The sequence below is a fragment of the Cyanistes caeruleus genome, chromosome 20, assembly GCF_971803275.1.
Source record: "Cyanistes caeruleus chromosome 20, bCyaCae1.hap1.1, whole genome shotgun sequence".
Lineage (NCBI taxonomy): Eukaryota > Metazoa > Chordata > Aves > Passeriformes > Paridae > Cyanistes > Cyanistes caeruleus.
This window is the reverse complement of record NC_141720.1, coordinates 6,836,232-6,852,240: the sequence shown is the minus strand read 5'-3', so window position 1 is coordinate 6,852,240 and position 16,009 is coordinate 6,836,232. Positions and strand designations below refer to the sequence as shown.

The following is a 16,009-nucleotide window of genomic DNA, read 5'->3' as shown; positions in this document are numbered from 1 at the left end:
CACCTGGCCTGGATCCCACCTGTCCCAGGGCAGCAAGGGCAGACACCAAGTTGAGATGGACATGGACTCTCCGGCAGCACCTTCAGCCTCTCTTTTGCTCCTCCTGAATGTTTTCCCTTCGGAGCTCAACAGCAAAAAGCAATTTATTTTACATTAGATATTTAATGGAGCAATTTTTCCTGACAAAAGATTTGTCATTCCCCCTCCCCCCCCATCCCAGAGGTACTGTTTGTTCCCAGTCATTGGCATCTGGTGGCATGGAAAGGAAAGGAGTGGGGGAAGGAGTGTGGTGGGGAGCTGCAGTCCCTGCAGGAGGGAGGGAAATGCTGGGTAGGTGTTGTGACACCCCTCCCTCCCTCCCTGCCACAGCTGCCAGCGTGGGGGAAGCACCTGTGGAGCCATCCTGAGAGAGACGGGACCGTGGGGCACCGGCAAGGCTTTTATGCTGCTCCCACACGTCCCTTTGCTCCGTGCCTCAGTTTCCCCGCTGGCAAACAAGCTCCTTCCCCCCTCCCTGAGGCCGCACAATAGCAAACCTCGCCGTTATTATTCCGGGGGTGGGAAGCAGCATTACTCAGAGCCAGCATTGCTAATAACGCACTAAATATAGCGCTTCCCATCCCGGGAGGACTTTCTGAACCGTGCCTGATGAGCTCTGACCCCCTCCGGAGCAGGGCCGGGCACGGCTGGCAGCGCTGTGCGGGGCAGGACGCGGTGGGATGTTCCCCATGGATGGAGGGATGGATGGATGGAGGGATGGATGATCCTGCCTGCTGGGGTCAGTCCCTGCGGAGCTGGCTCAGCTGGAGGGGGACGGGCACAGCGGGCTGGGGTCCCGGGGCGGGCGGGCAGCGGGGGCCGGGCTCCCGGAGCCTCCCGGTGATGCGGGGCAGCGGCTGCTTCTCCCACTCGCCCTGCAAGAGAGGAGGTCAGCGCCGTGAGAGCACGGAGGGTGCAAACTCATTCCCCCAGGAAGGGAGGAAGGTGGTGGAGGCTCGCTGTTTCTGTCTGCTCGGAGAGATGACACGAGCTTTAACGTCTGAAGTGGTTTTTAGCCCAAATCAGGGTGTTTTCTCATGAGACATCACTAATTATTCCTAGTGCAGAAGCACCTACACATCCCCTGAGTGGCACAGGCGTCTGAGGTGCTCCATGTTCCACAAATGCACCCCAGCTGGGGAGTTTCCACCCCAAAAAGCGTTACCTGCCAAGTCAGGTGGAGCCAGCTCAAAGCAGGGACTCCCACAGTCCCACCCTGCTCTGGAAAACGCTCCCTTAGCAGGTACTGGCAGGAATTTCCAGCCGTGGAGCAGGAGGGATGCAGAAGCCCGGCCGAGGTGCCACAGAGCAGAGCCAGGGAAGGGCTGTCACAGCCATCAGGGCTCGTGGTGACCACAGCCAGGACAGATCCCCCCACTCTGTGCATCCCTGGAGGCACTTTGTCCTGGGGATGCTCCCTGCAAAAAGCAACCTGCCAGGTGCAGGCGGTGTCCAGGGCTGAGCCTGCTGAGCAGGATCTAACTCAGATGTGACACTGGCCAAGCCTGGTGGCTGGTGGAGATGTGGGCATCTCAGAGTGCCTGGGGAGGCTCAGCTCCAGGGTGGTGATGCTCTGGTTTGGCTGCGTGTTCATGTGGAAATGTCAGTGAGAGGCTAAGCTGCAGGGTGAGCAGGAGGAGGGAGGTCTGGAGAGGAGAGGTAGAGCCGTGAGTCATCAGCAAGATGAAAGTGGAATTTATGTTTTCAGCTGAAATTTCTCCTGGTATGCCAAGCAAAACGGGCCAGAGCCTGCAGCAGCACCAGGAAAACCCTGGGGAATGATGGAGTGGGATGGAGGGACCTTTCCAAAGCACATGGGGAGTGAGCAGAGAGAGGACAGCATTGCAGGGGAGCACCAGCTGGAGAAACAACTCCTCTCCTGTGCCCTTATGGCTTAGAGGAGCAGTTAAGCATCCTTGGGGTGCTCCTGCTCCAGGGCTCGGCTCCAGCCCTGAGCCCATCTGCTGCAGCAGCTGCCCTGCTGATACATCCCAAACCCTGAGCCTGCTTTTTGGAGAGATCAAAGGCATTGGAGTGTCGTGAGAGTTGTGGTTTTCAGTGCTTTCAAGTGGAAATCTGAGCAGAGAGAGTTTACTGCAAGCCCTCATGGGCGCAGGGGAATTTGGGGACGACATCATCCCCGCTGCTGCTCACCAGTGTTACCTTGAGATTTGGCTCAATAGGTAACAGCACTCAGTTCCTTCCAGAAATCATCAGATTTGGGATCACTGAACTGCAAGAACATGAGCTTAATTAGAAGCTGGTGCTTTTCTCTTGCAGAAACAGTATGGAACAAATGAGATGTCTCCCAAGTTGGGCTCACTCTGAAACTCCAGTGGGGCAGAGGCTCCTTCACCCTCACTGCAGTGCTCGTGACCACTTTGTGCCAGCATTGGCTCTGGTCTCCTCAAGTCCCTTCCTGACAGCCCCCAAGACCTCTCTGAAATCAAGAGAGTTGTCTGGGTCTTAAATTAAGAGGTTTAATTCACAATTCTCCTGCTGCACAAAAATTCTGGACCACTTCTGTCCCTGCAGCAAAGCTCTGCATGGCTGAGAGGTGCCTGGTGTCCAGTTCCAGGAAACTGGAAAGGTTTTTGCCCACTCCAGAGTGAAACTTTGCTAAAGGGAATTTACTGTGGCAGAAAGCTGATGGTCAACCCTGCAATCAGCTCAGCATCCTCCTGTGCTGCAGTGGAGAGCACTGGATCCAGGAACAAGGTATCATCCAAATTTATTACACTGATAAATGGCATTGGAAGCTGATGCCAGCAGTGGTTTTAAATCTTCCTCACCATCATCATCATCATGTCCCCATGTCTCTGGGCCTGATTTTATTTTAAAGACCTCCCAGTCCTTTATCCTTCACATTTTGCTGGGTCACTACATTCAGAGGCTGCACAGATGCTGTGCGTAATGAACTCACTCTGCTGGGACCTGGGGTGATTTGCCAAAATCCTAAAAGCCACCTCATGTTTCTCCTTGGATCTGGCCCTACTTTACCAGTCAGCAAAAGCAGCCTCCAAATCACTTTATGCAAATGCATCTCCTAACTGGATCTGGCTGGGAGCATCCATGGTGGGCTCCAGATGAACTGTCTAAGCACAGAGCTGGACTGGGCTCCATGTCCTGCATCAGCCAGGGATTTCCAGGCAGGTCCAGTTCCCTGCCCTGAGCCTGCTGGGTTTGGATGTGTCCTGAGCACCTCAGACCCAACTTAGACCTGGGAATTCTGTTGGGAAGCTTTGGGAGTGAGGCTGTACCTACCGGGAACCGGACTGCAGAGGATTTGTTGCAGTGCATGGAGATCGGAGCAAAGCCGTAGAGGGATTTCAGCACATCCCTGTTGAAGGTGTTCCAGGGGATGGAGTAAAACTGCTGTGGGACAGACACCTGTGGGCACATGCAGATCTCCTCATCGTTAAACCTGGGCAGGAGAAAGGCCACGCTGAAACACAGCAGTGCTGTGCCCTTCCAGAGCTGCCTGTGACCAATTCCTCCCCGCCTGAGCAGTGACCTGGAATGGCTGTGAGGCCAGCCAGCACCTGCAGGGCAGGATTTGGGACCAGCCTGTGGGTAGGACACCCTGTGCAAGGTCAACATCTCCCTTCTCCTCATGGGTGGATGGCTGCAGCCTACTCCCCTGGCGTGGATCCTTGGTGTCTGCCCCGGGTTATAAGGAATATTTTGCATTTATGCACTTGGCCACACACTGATTCTTGCTGAGAAGTCCTTCCCATGGACCTCTCCCCCTTCCTGGTGGTTCTCACTACAGAGTCACCCTCAAAACCCTGGCTGTGGCTTTTACACTGGTCCCTGTCCCCCCAGCCCTGCTGTGCTGGGGCTCTTTACCTGTTCACGAGGTTGAAGTAGCGGTGCAGGTAGCCCGGATCCACAGCGCTTTTGCACAGCTCCAGCTGGGTCTGGGGGTAGTAGTGCACGTAGTTCACACACATCTCTTCCAGGATGCCAAACCCTCCCTGTGGCACAGGCAGGAAGGTGAGGGAAGCGGGGCCTGGCCGTGCCCTGCTGGGGCTGCACAGGGGCAGGGAGGGCTGGGGAGCACAGGGCTCACATGCATCTATACCCAAAATCTCTATCTATTATCTATATCTGGACATCTAGAGAGATATAGATATTCACACCCCTTCAGGTGCATGGCATGGGCAGCTCTCTGCTTGTCTGCCCTCTATGCAAGAACAGACTTCAAGGCTAGACTGTGTGGTTTACATTAAAATGCAGATTTCCTATAATCCCTCTGCTATATTTAGTCTTGTCCCTGTTGATGGTACCTCTGACAGGCTCTTTTATTTTCTTTTTCCCGCTGCCTATGTAAGGAAATAACATGCACTGTCAAAAAGTGGCACTTCTCTTTAATTACAATTAATCCCCGGTGGAACAGTTTGTGATGGGAATTAGAGTGACACATGCTACTTCACAATTAGCACCTTCACATCCCCGCTGCAGGCAGCAGAGCCTTACGAGTTCCCTTCTTCCCACCCTCCCCTTGCTTCTGTGATTCAGCCTGGCTTCTTGCAGGTGCCCATTCTGGGGGTGCCCCCAGCCCACCCTGGGTTGCCCCCAAAGGCAGGGGAGCTGCCCCTGCGCTCACCACGGTGGCTCTGCTCCGATCCTCGGTGTTGTATGTGCAGGTGGTGATGAGTTCATCGCCCTGGGGGGATCAAACACAGGAAAATTTAGGGTTTGGGGAGTGTTCCACGTAGAAATCTCTGCTCCCCATATCAGGAGCCTTCAACCCCACAGGAGGCCTTGCTAAAACCGCCTCCCCTGTGGAGACTCCCTAGGGATGGTGTTTCCTGCTTTCCTCGCTTTTTCAGAATTCCTGCTGGGTTGAAAACACCTTAAAATTGCACTTAGGCAAGAGTTTGGAGTGCCAGATCTGGAGCTGACTTGATGGCACAGCAGCCTCCGTGCCACAGTCAGTGCTGAGGACCATGGGGACACCCCAGGGCACAGCCCTGGGCATGGTTCCAGTGGGTGCTGAGTGCTTTGAGCAGCCTCATGAGGCAGAGCAGCTTCAGGAACTTCCCTCAGCTTTGCAGTCAGGTCCTTCCCCATCTGAAGAGCCCTGGGGCAATTTCCAGCCCTGTTTTCCCACCCACTCCCACTCTGATGCCGAATCTCTTCCTCTCCTTCCATCAAGCAAGGACAGAGGGCACCTCCATGGCTCATCCTCACCCCCTGAGGAGCCTCCCTCTGCCAGACGAAGCCCAGCTAAATTAGGAGTCTAATTTAGCTCCTGGCTACCCACACACCAGCTCTATGCCATATGACAGGGGGCCTGGCTGTCCCCAAAGTATCTGCGTGGAGATGGCAGATACCAGCCAGGGACCCTCCCTCCAGCCCCCCTGGGAGTCCCCAGATGGGATGGGGTGATGGAAGGGGGCAGGGGACTCAGGGCCATGGGATCAGGACGGTTTTTGGAGCAACTCACTGGAAAAACAGCGACCACTTCCTTCAGCATGCGGATCTCCTGGGAGCGGAGGAAAGGGGACACGTGAGAGCAGTGCCACAGTGGCACTGTGCCCAGGGGTGACACCCTGCAGCCCCTGTACCTGGAAGTGAGGGCTGTAGTGTCTGTCAGCATTCACAACCTGCCGCTCCCTCCCGTCCCGGGACAGCACCGTCACCACTTTCCTCCCTGCCAGGTGTGTGTGGAGCTGGGAGGCAAAGATGCGGATGCCAGCAGCGGGAAGAGCCTGAGGAAAAGAGGAGAGGAAGGGCAGCTCAAGCCCCCGTGGCCAGTCCTGTCCCTCTCCCCTCCCTCACATCCCCTTGCTGTGTGCTGGGAACTCGCTGTCCCTGTTCTGGCTCTCACAAGGGGTTTAGGGGATCACTGTACCCCTGGGAAAGCATCTCAGCAAGCTCCTTGCAGAGGGACAAATCCTCATTGCTGCCAAACCAACGCTCCAGGGCTGAGCCAGACCGTGCTTCCTTCCCTGCCCTCCTTACTGGTGGCACAAATGATTCCTCATGGGTAGGCTCTACAGAAACACACACTGAGAGAGCAAGGTGGGCCCTTTTGAACCATCTTTGAGAGAGTTTTTGGCAAGATCTCCAGGAGCAGGAGCCAATTTTTCCCATCCCTGTGAGGGAAAGCACCACTGGGACACGGCCAGCTCGGTGTGTTTTTATGGGAATGGTACCCCAGGGAGCTGGAGCAGATGGCTCCCCAGGAGAGCTGCTTCCAGGGGGATTCAGCACATCCTAACCAGCTGCTCTGTTTATTGTACACAGCAGATTTTTCTTTCCAGCACTACCCCACAGTGAGTTTAAAACTTCAAACTGGGAGCCTGGAGACTGGTGCTGCCTGGAGCCAGGGAAAAGCCACGGGCACCCTTTCCCCTCTGAGGTGCAGGCGGGCTGGAGGGGACAGGCACTCACCAGCTGGGTGCATTTATCAGTGCAGTACCCTGTGAGGATGAAGTTGTCCTCTCCAGGGGGAATGGCCATCACTGGGGTGTACACCAAGCCCAGCTCCATGATTCCAGCATCATAAGGACGCAGCGTGGCCGTGTAGTACAGACGGATCCCCGAGGAGTCACGGCGACCTGGTGGGCCAGGGGACAAGGACAAGTCACTGCAGGGACAAGGTCAAAAGGTAAAACAAACAAGGACAGGTGAAAAAACGATGCTGTGCTGCTGTGGAGAGCCTCTCCTCCAGCTTCCTTCACTCGTTTGAAATTGTTTTAAATCCTACAGATTTTGTGCAGGTCTTCACTGAGTGAAGACCCCAGAGGCACCTGGTTCCCCAGAGAGGACACTGACCTGAGGCTGAATTGTCCCAGGACAGCACGGTGAGGGCTGCCTTTGGAGAGCCCAGGGCAGAGGGACAGAGCATGGGGTGCTTTGGAGGACTCCCTAGGAATGTGGCTCATTGCAGCTTCTATAATGGGTACATCCCAAAATCCCGAAAGGCCACGCAGGCAAAGGGAAAGAGCAGGGTCAGTAGGTCAGGAGGGGTTCAGGCCAGCTCTGAGCTCCCTGTCTCCAGGCTGGAGCCCACCCAGGGATAAAAATAACGGGGGAGACACTATTGGTTAACACGCAAAAGCAGATAAATGATGGAAGATGTGAACTCTGTATTTATAGCCATGTTTCTTCTCGAGTTGCCGAATGTGCTATGATTGATCCACAGTACATATGCTCTGGCCTCCTAAAAATATACTTGGGTAGTCAAGAAGCTGCTTGTTTTTATGGTAATGAAGAAACTGGGTTGTTTGGAATCCTTCTTTTTTTTCCACTGTGTCTCCTGACAATGTTATCGAAGCAGGAGAACAGGAAAACAACATCCACATCCCCCCCTCCCCAGACAGCCTGGTCTCTCTGGTGACTTGGCACTGCTGTCACTCTTACTCTGAGCTCAGACCCAGCCCCACAACTTTGTGTGAAAACTGGAGGGACTCCTGAGACAGCTTGGCTAAACCCTGGTGTTGCCCTGGATCACATCCTTGCAGGAACTCAGGACAATTCTCTGCCTGCAGGCTCCTTTCCCAAGCCTCCTTCCCCACCTCTGGGCCACAGGCCAGCCTTCAGCGAGGATGACTGCTGAGACCAAAAAACAGCAGCATGGTGGGGATTTAATGTATTCTTCCTGCAGGGACAGGACTGGACCATCAGCCCTCCAGAAAGTTGAGAACAGGGCCATGGTTTAGGCCACAGGCCTCCCCAGAGGGTGCCAATCCTTCCCTGCAATTTCCCCAGCTCTCCTGCTGTGGTCTAACAGGTAAAGCAATGGGCAGCACCACCCAGCCCCTCACCTTTGAACACCAGGGGATTGTGGTAATGGATCTCCAGACGCAAATATCTGGAGGAGCCTGGGCCACCAAAGGCAAGACCTGCTTCTTCAGGGTAATAGAAAGCCTGGAAGCAGAAGGGAGGGTGTTAGGACAGCAGTGAGGTGGCTTTCCTGGGAACAAGGCTGGAAAGTCTAAGGGAACGTGTGGGCATAATCCTGACCCACACCACGGGCCAAGGGACTTGATTTGTGCCCTTGGTTGTACTTGGAGAGCTGCCCTTGCTTCCAAAAGCTGCTCTCATCCCACATGCAGTGGCACAACACCTGAGTGTTGTCACAGAATCATAAAACACCCTGAGCTGGAAGGGACCCACGAGGATCATCAACATCCAACTCTTGGCCCTGCACAGGCCAGCCCAGGAATCCCACCATTGCCTGAGAGCGCTGTCCCAAGGCTCCTTGAGCTCCCTCAGGCTTGGAGCCACGGCCATTCCCTGGGGAGAACCCCACCCCACTGATTTATGGCACCAAAGAGGAGGAGGGCTGGGCTGAGGCAGGAAATCCAACACACCCAGGAGGGGCTGGGAAGGTCAGACAGAGCTGAAGCCAAACCCCAGCAGAGAAGAGCCCCAAAGTGTGATGGGGATTGGGAGGCAGCAAGGCAGTTGTCACCCAGGGTGACATGTCCCTTGTCACACCCACCTGTGCCCCCATGGCCCAAGCTGCCAGCACGTGTCTGCAGTAGTTGAGGCGCTCTGGCTTCATCTTGGAGTCACAGGGCCCGTTGTAGTGGGGGAAGCTGTCGAACTCGGCCGCGCACTGGAAAACTTCCATGTGGTGCACAAGAGCCTCATTGCCCGCCGTGACCACTGGCTCGTACTGCAAAGCAGGTCCAGGAAGGAGAGGACACACTGAGAGCCCATCCCTGGGGCCTGCAGGCTCCACGAGGAGCCAGGGCAGGGCTATCTGGGGCCTGCTACCAGTTTCTGACACAGGATGGGGAGGGAAGGTTGCTCTGGGCATGAGGCACCAAGGACCAAGAGCTTTCACCTCAGATTTTGGTTATGGCAGGGTTAAGCATCTGGGTACTTCAAGAGGGAAACAACTTGTTATTAGTGCCCAAGGAGCATTTAGGTCAGTTGTGGAAATATTTAATTCCTTGGCTTGCTTAGGGACCAACCCAGAGCCCACCAGAACCCACAGAGAGCCAGCTCATCCCTTCTCCAGCCACAGATGGGGATCAGCAGAAGATCTTGGTCTGTTGTGTGATGTCTGAGTCCTTTATCAGTTTTGCAGGGCTGAGGTGGCCCTGGGGATGTTGCTTTTTCCTAAAGAGAGTCCTGGCTGTGCTGCTGCTGTAGCTCTGCCTGCAGCTCACGGGTTTTGTTTCCATCCAACGTCTGCCTGGGACACTGGGGGTGGGATTTGGGGTAGAGAGAGTGACTCAAGCCTGAGGAACATCTCTGGCTAAAAGTGCCAGCTGTAGAAGTGATCTGCAGCAGCGGGAAGGTATCAGAAGTTATGCACTTCTTACTTACACACAGATGATTCACTTCACACCATCTGTCAGAGAGAAAATCCTCCTTCTGAGCCTTCCTTTGCAGTCTCTCCCCTTGAAACCACTGAGCGCTCGCTGCAGCTCGAGTGTCTGAAGGTTTTCCTTCTCCCCATGGTGTGGTTTTGACTCTGGATGTGCCAGGTCACCTCCTTAGCCACCCCCACACCTGCTGGGTGCTGTCCCAGCAGCTCCTGCTTTCCTCAGGGCTGACAGCAGGTTTCTGCTTTTTTTTTTGCAGGACATGGCCCAAGCAACACGTCTGGCCGATGCCCACAAGTCACATTTATGTCTGTAACTCTTTTACCAACTATGCCTCATCTTTTAGGAGCCAGGTCCTGTCCTGGCTTGCTCTCCCAGCGCTCACCAGCCTTGTTCCCCTGTTTCCTGTGTTTTTATGCTCCTCATGGCTCTCTGTGCTAAAATCCTGCTGTGGGTCTGTTCCTTCTGCAGAGAGCCTGCCCTGGAACCTGCTGGAAGTGCCAGGTGGGAAAACATTACCTGGTCCCCTCCTGCTAAGACTCTCTAGGAGACATGAGGACGCTACCAACTGGTGGGGAGGACTTGGAAAAGGTTTTGGGACCACATTTGGAAAGATGTCAGGGTCTGAAACCTTCCCTGTGACATGGAATTTGCAGGATGTGAACACAATAACTGATCCAGCCTGAGGACAGCAGCCCTTTTCTCCCACCTCTTACCATGATGATGTGGTGTTTGGGGAAGCCCTCTGGGAGTTCTGCCATGTAGCACCAGTAGGTCGTCTCCTGGCTGGGAATGACAACATCTGGGGCTGTTATCTCCATGGTCTTCATGTCACTGGGCAGCTCAGGGATGCTGATGTTGGGTTTTAGCAGCTGCACCCTCTGCAGCCCCCCGTGGAGGGCAGAGACGTTGATGGCTTGTAGGGAATGCACTGGTTTCTCCAGGATGCCGTAGATCAGGTGCACGGTGCCATCCTGAAGCCAGAGCAGAAAGCATCAGCGGGTTTTGCATGCACAACAGGAACTGGTGGCACCATTAGCACCAGCACTGGTGGCATGAACCCAGAAATGGGTCAGGGCCCCACCCTGACTGCACCAGTAGCTCACTCTGCTGTGCTGTCCCAGGAAAGCTCTGCATTCCAGGGTGTTTCTCCAGCTGATGTGGTCTCTGAGGGCTCCCTACTAGGCAGGAGAGTCTGAAAAGTTTTTCCCATCAATTCCAAAAGGGTGACACATCCTCCAAGCCCCTCATGAGCTCCAGGCTGGGACAAGCTCATCAGTGCAGGGCTCATTCTGCCCCCCTCCAACCCATCAATAGCCTGGAGGGGTAACAGCAGAAACAAAACTTCTCCCTGAAGTCCTCCCTTTTCTTCCAGCTTCCTCTCAGGTGGAAGGTACAACAAGCTCTGCTGAAAGTCTACTGCAAACAAGAACACTGAGAGCTCAGGACTGGAGATGTGGGAGAAAGGAGAAGAAGAACAATCTTTTCCTAAAGTATCAGAGAATAAAGACCAGCAAGAGTTTTCATGGTTCACAGACACAGATTGCTCCCTCCAGGGCTCTCAGTGTTTTGGCAGATGGCAGACACTTCTCATCACAAGAGCTTTTGAACACCAGCAGCAAAAACTCGAGGACACTCTGTGCCCACATTGGCTCTAAAATATCCTGCCCACAAAGGCTTTCATGTGAGATGAGCCTTGCATGGATTCATGCCTGCAGCCAAGGCCTGTAGCTGAGACCCTGAGCTGTCTGACATCCCCACTGGGAAGGTTTACCCCAGATCCCAGCTCAGGGAGGAGTGGTGGATGCAGAGCCAGGGAGACACCACCGAGCCACACAGGAGCACAGAGCAGCACCTCTATTTGCTGTCCCTTTGTCCCAGCTCCTGTCACAACTCTGTTTGCCTCCTGTTGATACACCCACCCCTCTTCGTAACACTCCCAACAGTTGGCTCCAGACTGCCGAGCAGAGTGATGCAGGAGGGATTTATATAGACCCAATGCATGTTCAACAGGAGCTGATGATGCAAACGAGCTAAAAGCTCCACTTGAGAGAGCTTTTGAAGGGGTTGTGAATAGATGGTGCCAAACATTACTCATGGGCCAGGGCTGACATCTGTAGCTCACTTCCTCTCTGCCTCACACAGCACCAACACCTGATGCTGTGCTCAAACAGGCACATCCCTGCAGGACGGGTCTGGAGCTGCCCCAGGGCTGGGATGGGGCTGGGGCTGCCACACTGGGGTGATGCCATACCTCTATCAGGTAGTCCTTGGGGTCACAGGTGCTGAAGGCTCTTCTGAAGAGGAGGTAGAGCCCCTCAGGAGCCCTGCGAGCCCCAAGGAGCTGATAGTCCTGCTGGGAATCCATGTGGAGCTGCCCCCTGGCATCGCTCCAGGCATCCTGCAAGAGAGAGGGCAGCCTGCTCAGCCAGGAGGTACCCCTAGAGGTACCACAGGTCCTCCTGTCCACCCTCAGCATCCCAGAGGTGCAGGAAACCTGTGCTTTGGTTGCTCCATGCCCACCTCCAGCATCTCCTGGGCAGATCCATGCTGGAATGGCCTTTGCCACGGGATCTCTAGTGCTCAGGCACACCTTGAAACACCTGACCCAGCACTAAAAGTCTGCAGAAAGACCCTTCCAGGCTGAGATGGGAGTGGGGAAAGGTCAGGAGGGGAGGGAGGAAAGCTCCCAGGGACACCTGAAAGTGTTGCTTTGGTCTGTGCTGTATTTTGGGGGTGTTTGTTCTGGAAGGGGGTGCTGGACTCTCCAAAACCATTAGCACAAAGCAGCCTCCCTCAATTTAAGATCAAATCCTTGCTAGAATGTAATGTCAGCTCTAGAAACTGCTGCTTCTCTGCAAAATCCTTAATTTCTTGTGGCCAGATTGTTCTGGCAGCCCAGCCCAGCCTCCCAAAACCCACTTGTTTTAGAGGATGATGAGAAAGCCACCCCAGGAAGCAAAGCAGTAGGGTATTCCAGGGTTTGAAGGTTTGGAGATAAAGTCCTGTGATAATTTGGATTTGAACAGGGCTGTTTCTTTGATCTTTTTTTTCTCCTGTGGGTCTCGTGTTTACTCAGTGAAGACACCCAGGAAGCAGCTGGCTGTAAGTACACAAGTGGCACTGGTTCTCTTATCTTGGGAGGCAAAACCAGAAGAAAAAGGATAAAGCAACTTGGCACCATTTCAGCCAGAACTATGGAGTCATATTTCCAGAACATATTGTCCCTGGAGGGGGAGAGGGAAATCAGCTCCATGGAACTCCCATGACATTTGTTTTCATAGGAATATGGAGCGCAAGTTAATCTCACAGTACATGGGGGGCTGAGCAAATTTGGATCTTTTTAACAGCTGACACATTTATCCAGAAGAAAAGTCTCTGGGAGAGAGAAAACCAGGGCTGGAGAAATTTATTGAGATCTCCTTGCAGGATGCTGTTCAGCGCCAAGTGAAAGAGAAAACCCGAGCGCTGCCGGGTGTTTCACTCAGTGCTGCTTGTCTTTGGGCACGCACATGAAGGCAGATTAGAAATGATCCTTTATGTCTTCTTAACATGCTGCTGTGACATTCTGGAGCATTTGGACCACCACAGACCCTGAAAAGCTGGTAATTAGAAGGAAAATAATATAATAAAGCCTTCTTTTCATGCTTTCATTTCACCGCAGATCACATTGCAGCTGATTGCAGAAGAATGTGTTTCATGGTTAATTTGAAGTAAGCAGAGAGGTAAAATTTAACTTACTGAAAAGCCTCACATGGGCAAAAGTGGGAATTGCTTTCTGCAGCCAAGCACAATGGCAGTGAGCCTGATGTGGTGGGCTGGGAACAGGGCTGGGAAAACCCCCCAGCCAGGAACCCAGCAAACAGACAGTGGCAGCAAGGATGGAATTTACAGCAGCAACAGCAAACAACACAACTGGAATCAGTCTTCCCCACAGTCCCATTTACATATCACCCAAATATATTTACACCTTTGTTTTCTGACAGCTCTCCAGGCTGCCCTGATATCCCATTGATCCTTATGGATGCAACTCACAGCCGAATTTTTCCTGCTGGCAGGAGCAGCCTCTCTGCCTGGTGACTTCTGCCCTTTCTCAGAGCCATTAATGGGAGCTGTGGTTAATTTTTAATGTGACTGGCAGCAGCACACGAGTGGAGCAGGGTGTTGATGCATCTTGTGTGTGTGTGTGTGTCTTTGCAGCTAAACACAGCAGAGACATCCAGCTCCTGGTTCCCTCAGCCTTGCTGATGTGCTGCTGTGTTTATTCTTTTCTCTTTTGGGTTAATCCCCATGCCAAATCCACCAAGTGGATCTGGTCTGTGGGGTCCTCTGGGGTAGAAGCCCCCAAGACCTTCTGGACCCTGAGTAGTGGGGCTGGCCCAGCATGTGCAGTGCCCTGTACCCCACTCTACCAAACCACGAGCCAGATTCAGAGAGCTGCATTCACAGGGAGGGAACCCCAAAAACATCCTTGCAAACATTCAAGTGACTCACCCCAAAGTAGGAGTTGTGCCCATCGCTCCAGAGCACGGCCAGGTCTGCGTTCTCAAACTCGCCCCTGTCCGACATCCCGAAGAGGAGCCCGAACCGCAGGTCCCTGATGAGGAGCTGGAAATGCACAGCTTGCTCGGGGTAGCTGACATTCCAGGAGAGCTCCAGCAGCCCCTGGGGATCCAGGGGCACCGTGTAGGGGAAATCACTCTCCTGGGGCACCGAGCCCTGCAGAGCCACCACCAGGATGACCAGGAACGCCGCCACCATGGTGAAGTACATGGATACCACCTCCCGCAGCTTGAGGCTGGGGCAGGAGCAGGGCTTGCTCTTGGAGTTCTGCATCCTGCCAGGACAGCACCTGATGCCTGGCTGTGCCCATTTATGTGCTGGTCCTCCTGGGCAAGCTGGGTAAGTGATACTCTTTAATTGCATTTACCTGTTGGGAAATTGGACTGGTGTATTGACCCCCATCAGCTCCTGGCCAAACGCTTGTCATCTGCTGTCTCCCCTTAATTGGCTCTAATTGCACATGGACATTATCAATAGCAATTGGATTTGACTGGGCTGATGTGATTCGCTCTTAAATCTTCCTTTGTGGCTGGGAAGGGCTGTTTGCTCACAGGCTGCTCTGGCTGAACCCTTGTGGACCTGCTGTGCTGCTTGTGGTGCCTTTGGCCTGTGTGTCCACGTAACCCAGCCTGGGATCACCCCAAAGGTGGCCAGAGATGAGAACAAAGGACTCTGAGCCTTGTCTGAGCTCCCAGGCATTAAATAATACTGACAGGGTTTGAAATATTTCCCCTGCAAAGCTCAGCACCAGAGGAAATGCTGATTTCCCTCAAACAACAAGGAAAGAGGTGTCTTCTCTCCTCCCTCCTCTCATTTTTTGGCCTTTGTGGGATTTAATTCTGGCCCTTCCAAGCCCAGCAAAGCCCAGCTCCTCTCCCACCCCTCTTTGTACCCATTGAAACCCCTACCTGCCCAGACCACCAGATATATTCAATATTTGTTATTTCTTTGTAGCACCTGGGACTTTGGCTTCTGTTTAAATACACCTTTAGTCTCTCCCCCCTCCCCTTTCCCATTTGTTTAGGTCTGGTGGGTTCTCTTTTGGTTAATAACTTTCCCATGTTAATTGGAATTTCCCCTCGGGTCCCCTCCGGGGCTCGGCTCTCCCTCCTGGTCCTTGCAGCAATGTCACAGCGGCAGATCCGCCTTGCCCAGCCCTGTGTAACGTGAGGAAACGGATTCAGCTCGGTGTTTTAATGAATCATCACTGTGAGCATCCCCACGTTAAAGCCGAGGAGGTTTTACTGTCCTGAGACACAGCCATTACTCAGGAGTGCGTCAATTGATCCCGGCCGTCTCTCCTTGCCGGGTGACCTGCTGCTCGCAGGGTTTGCTCTCTCCTTCAGCCCCACCAGGCAAAAGGCCAAGGCAGAGGGAGGGATGGAGAGCTGAGCTCTCCCAGAGGAGCAGCCCTCAGCCCCATCCCTCCCCCAGTGACTCCAGTGCACGGCCCAGTCTCACACCAGCCCTCCCACTGCTGCTTAAAAGCCTTAAAAGCAAGTCTGGATAGCAGGAGGTTGCCTGAGGTGCCTGGGAATGCTCCCAGCGTGGCATCTCTGCGGTTCTGCTCACCCAGGAGCTGTTCCTGGGCTCTGCCCGAGGAGCTGCATCTGCACCTCAGCCCATCCACGGCTCTCTTCACCTTCCTGAAGGAGGATGCAGCATTTCCCCTTTTTCTGAGGCTCCTGGGCTTGTTCCTGGACACACTGAAGGCATCAGATGGATGTCCCTCATCCCTCAGCCCTGGTGCTCCAGCACTGCAGAAGTCTGGCTGCCTTACAAAAGCCCCATAGAACAGATTTTTGTCCTTCCCTATCCCTGATCTCCTCCAAGCAGATTCACCCACTTGTCCTCCTCTCTTGGCTTTGTTTCCTCGTTATAAAGAGAAGAAGCTGAGCTGCCAAGCACGGCAGGAAGGCAAAGTGATCCTCACCGGGGGCAGGAGGGGGTCCTCAGCTAACAAGTTCTGCCTCCCTCTATCAGAGATGAAACCCCAGGTTGCTGGCATGTGCAAGTGGAGCTCCTGAGCCCTCCTGTACAGGAGGAATTTGCAGTGGAACAGCAGAACATGGGCAGGTCAGCTTGAAAACAGCTGAACTTTGCAGATAAGCACT

The 16,009-nt window shown here is 53.9% G+C and overlaps 1 protein-coding gene across 3 annotated transcripts; it reads right to left on the bottom strand.

Moving 5' to 3' along the window:
• Positions 1 to 142: 142 nt before the first annotated feature.
• DBH (dopamine beta-hydroxylase) lies at positions 143 to 14,293 on the bottom strand. Of its 3 annotated transcripts, none has more exons than XM_086858834.1 (12): positions 13,827 to 14,293; positions 11,587 to 11,733; positions 10,049 to 10,306; positions 8,498 to 8,674; positions 7,818 to 7,920; positions 6,442 to 6,608; positions 5,613 to 5,756; positions 5,492 to 5,530; positions 4,649 to 4,708; positions 3,889 to 4,016; positions 3,304 to 3,463; positions 143 to 914 (listed from the first exon to the last, which is right to left on the bottom strand). In XM_086858834.1, the coding sequence occupies exons 1-12, from the start codon at positions 14,256 to 14,258 to the stop codon at positions 780 to 782; spliced, it is 1,950 nt and encodes a 649-aa protein (XP_086714960.1). In that variant the 5' UTR covers positions 14,259 to 14,293; the 3' UTR covers positions 143 to 779. The 3 variants fall into 3 exon arrangements, with proteins under 3 accessions (XP_086714960.1, XP_086714962.1, XP_023794057.2); XM_086858836.1 differs by having other exon boundaries at positions 143 to 2,272; positions 13,827 to 14,217; XM_023938289.2 differs by lacking the exon at positions 143 to 914 and having other exon boundaries at positions 3,030 to 3,463; positions 13,827 to 14,217.
• Positions 14,294 to 16,009: the final 1,716 nt, after the last annotated feature.

Coding starts and splice junctions, on each gene's coding strand:
- DBH (XM_023938289.2), bottom strand. CDS start 14,168: ATGCAGAACTCCAAGAGCAAGCCCTGCTCCTGCCCCAGCCTCAAGCTG. Junction 7,921..8,497: donor CTTGGGCCATGGGGGCACAG/GTGGGTGTGACA, acceptor TTCTGCTTCCAG/GCTTTCTATTACCCTGAAGA. Junction 4,017..4,648: donor ATCGGAGCAGAGCCACCGTG/GTGAGCGCAGGG, acceptor CCTGTGCCACAG/GGAGGGTTTGGCATCCTGGA.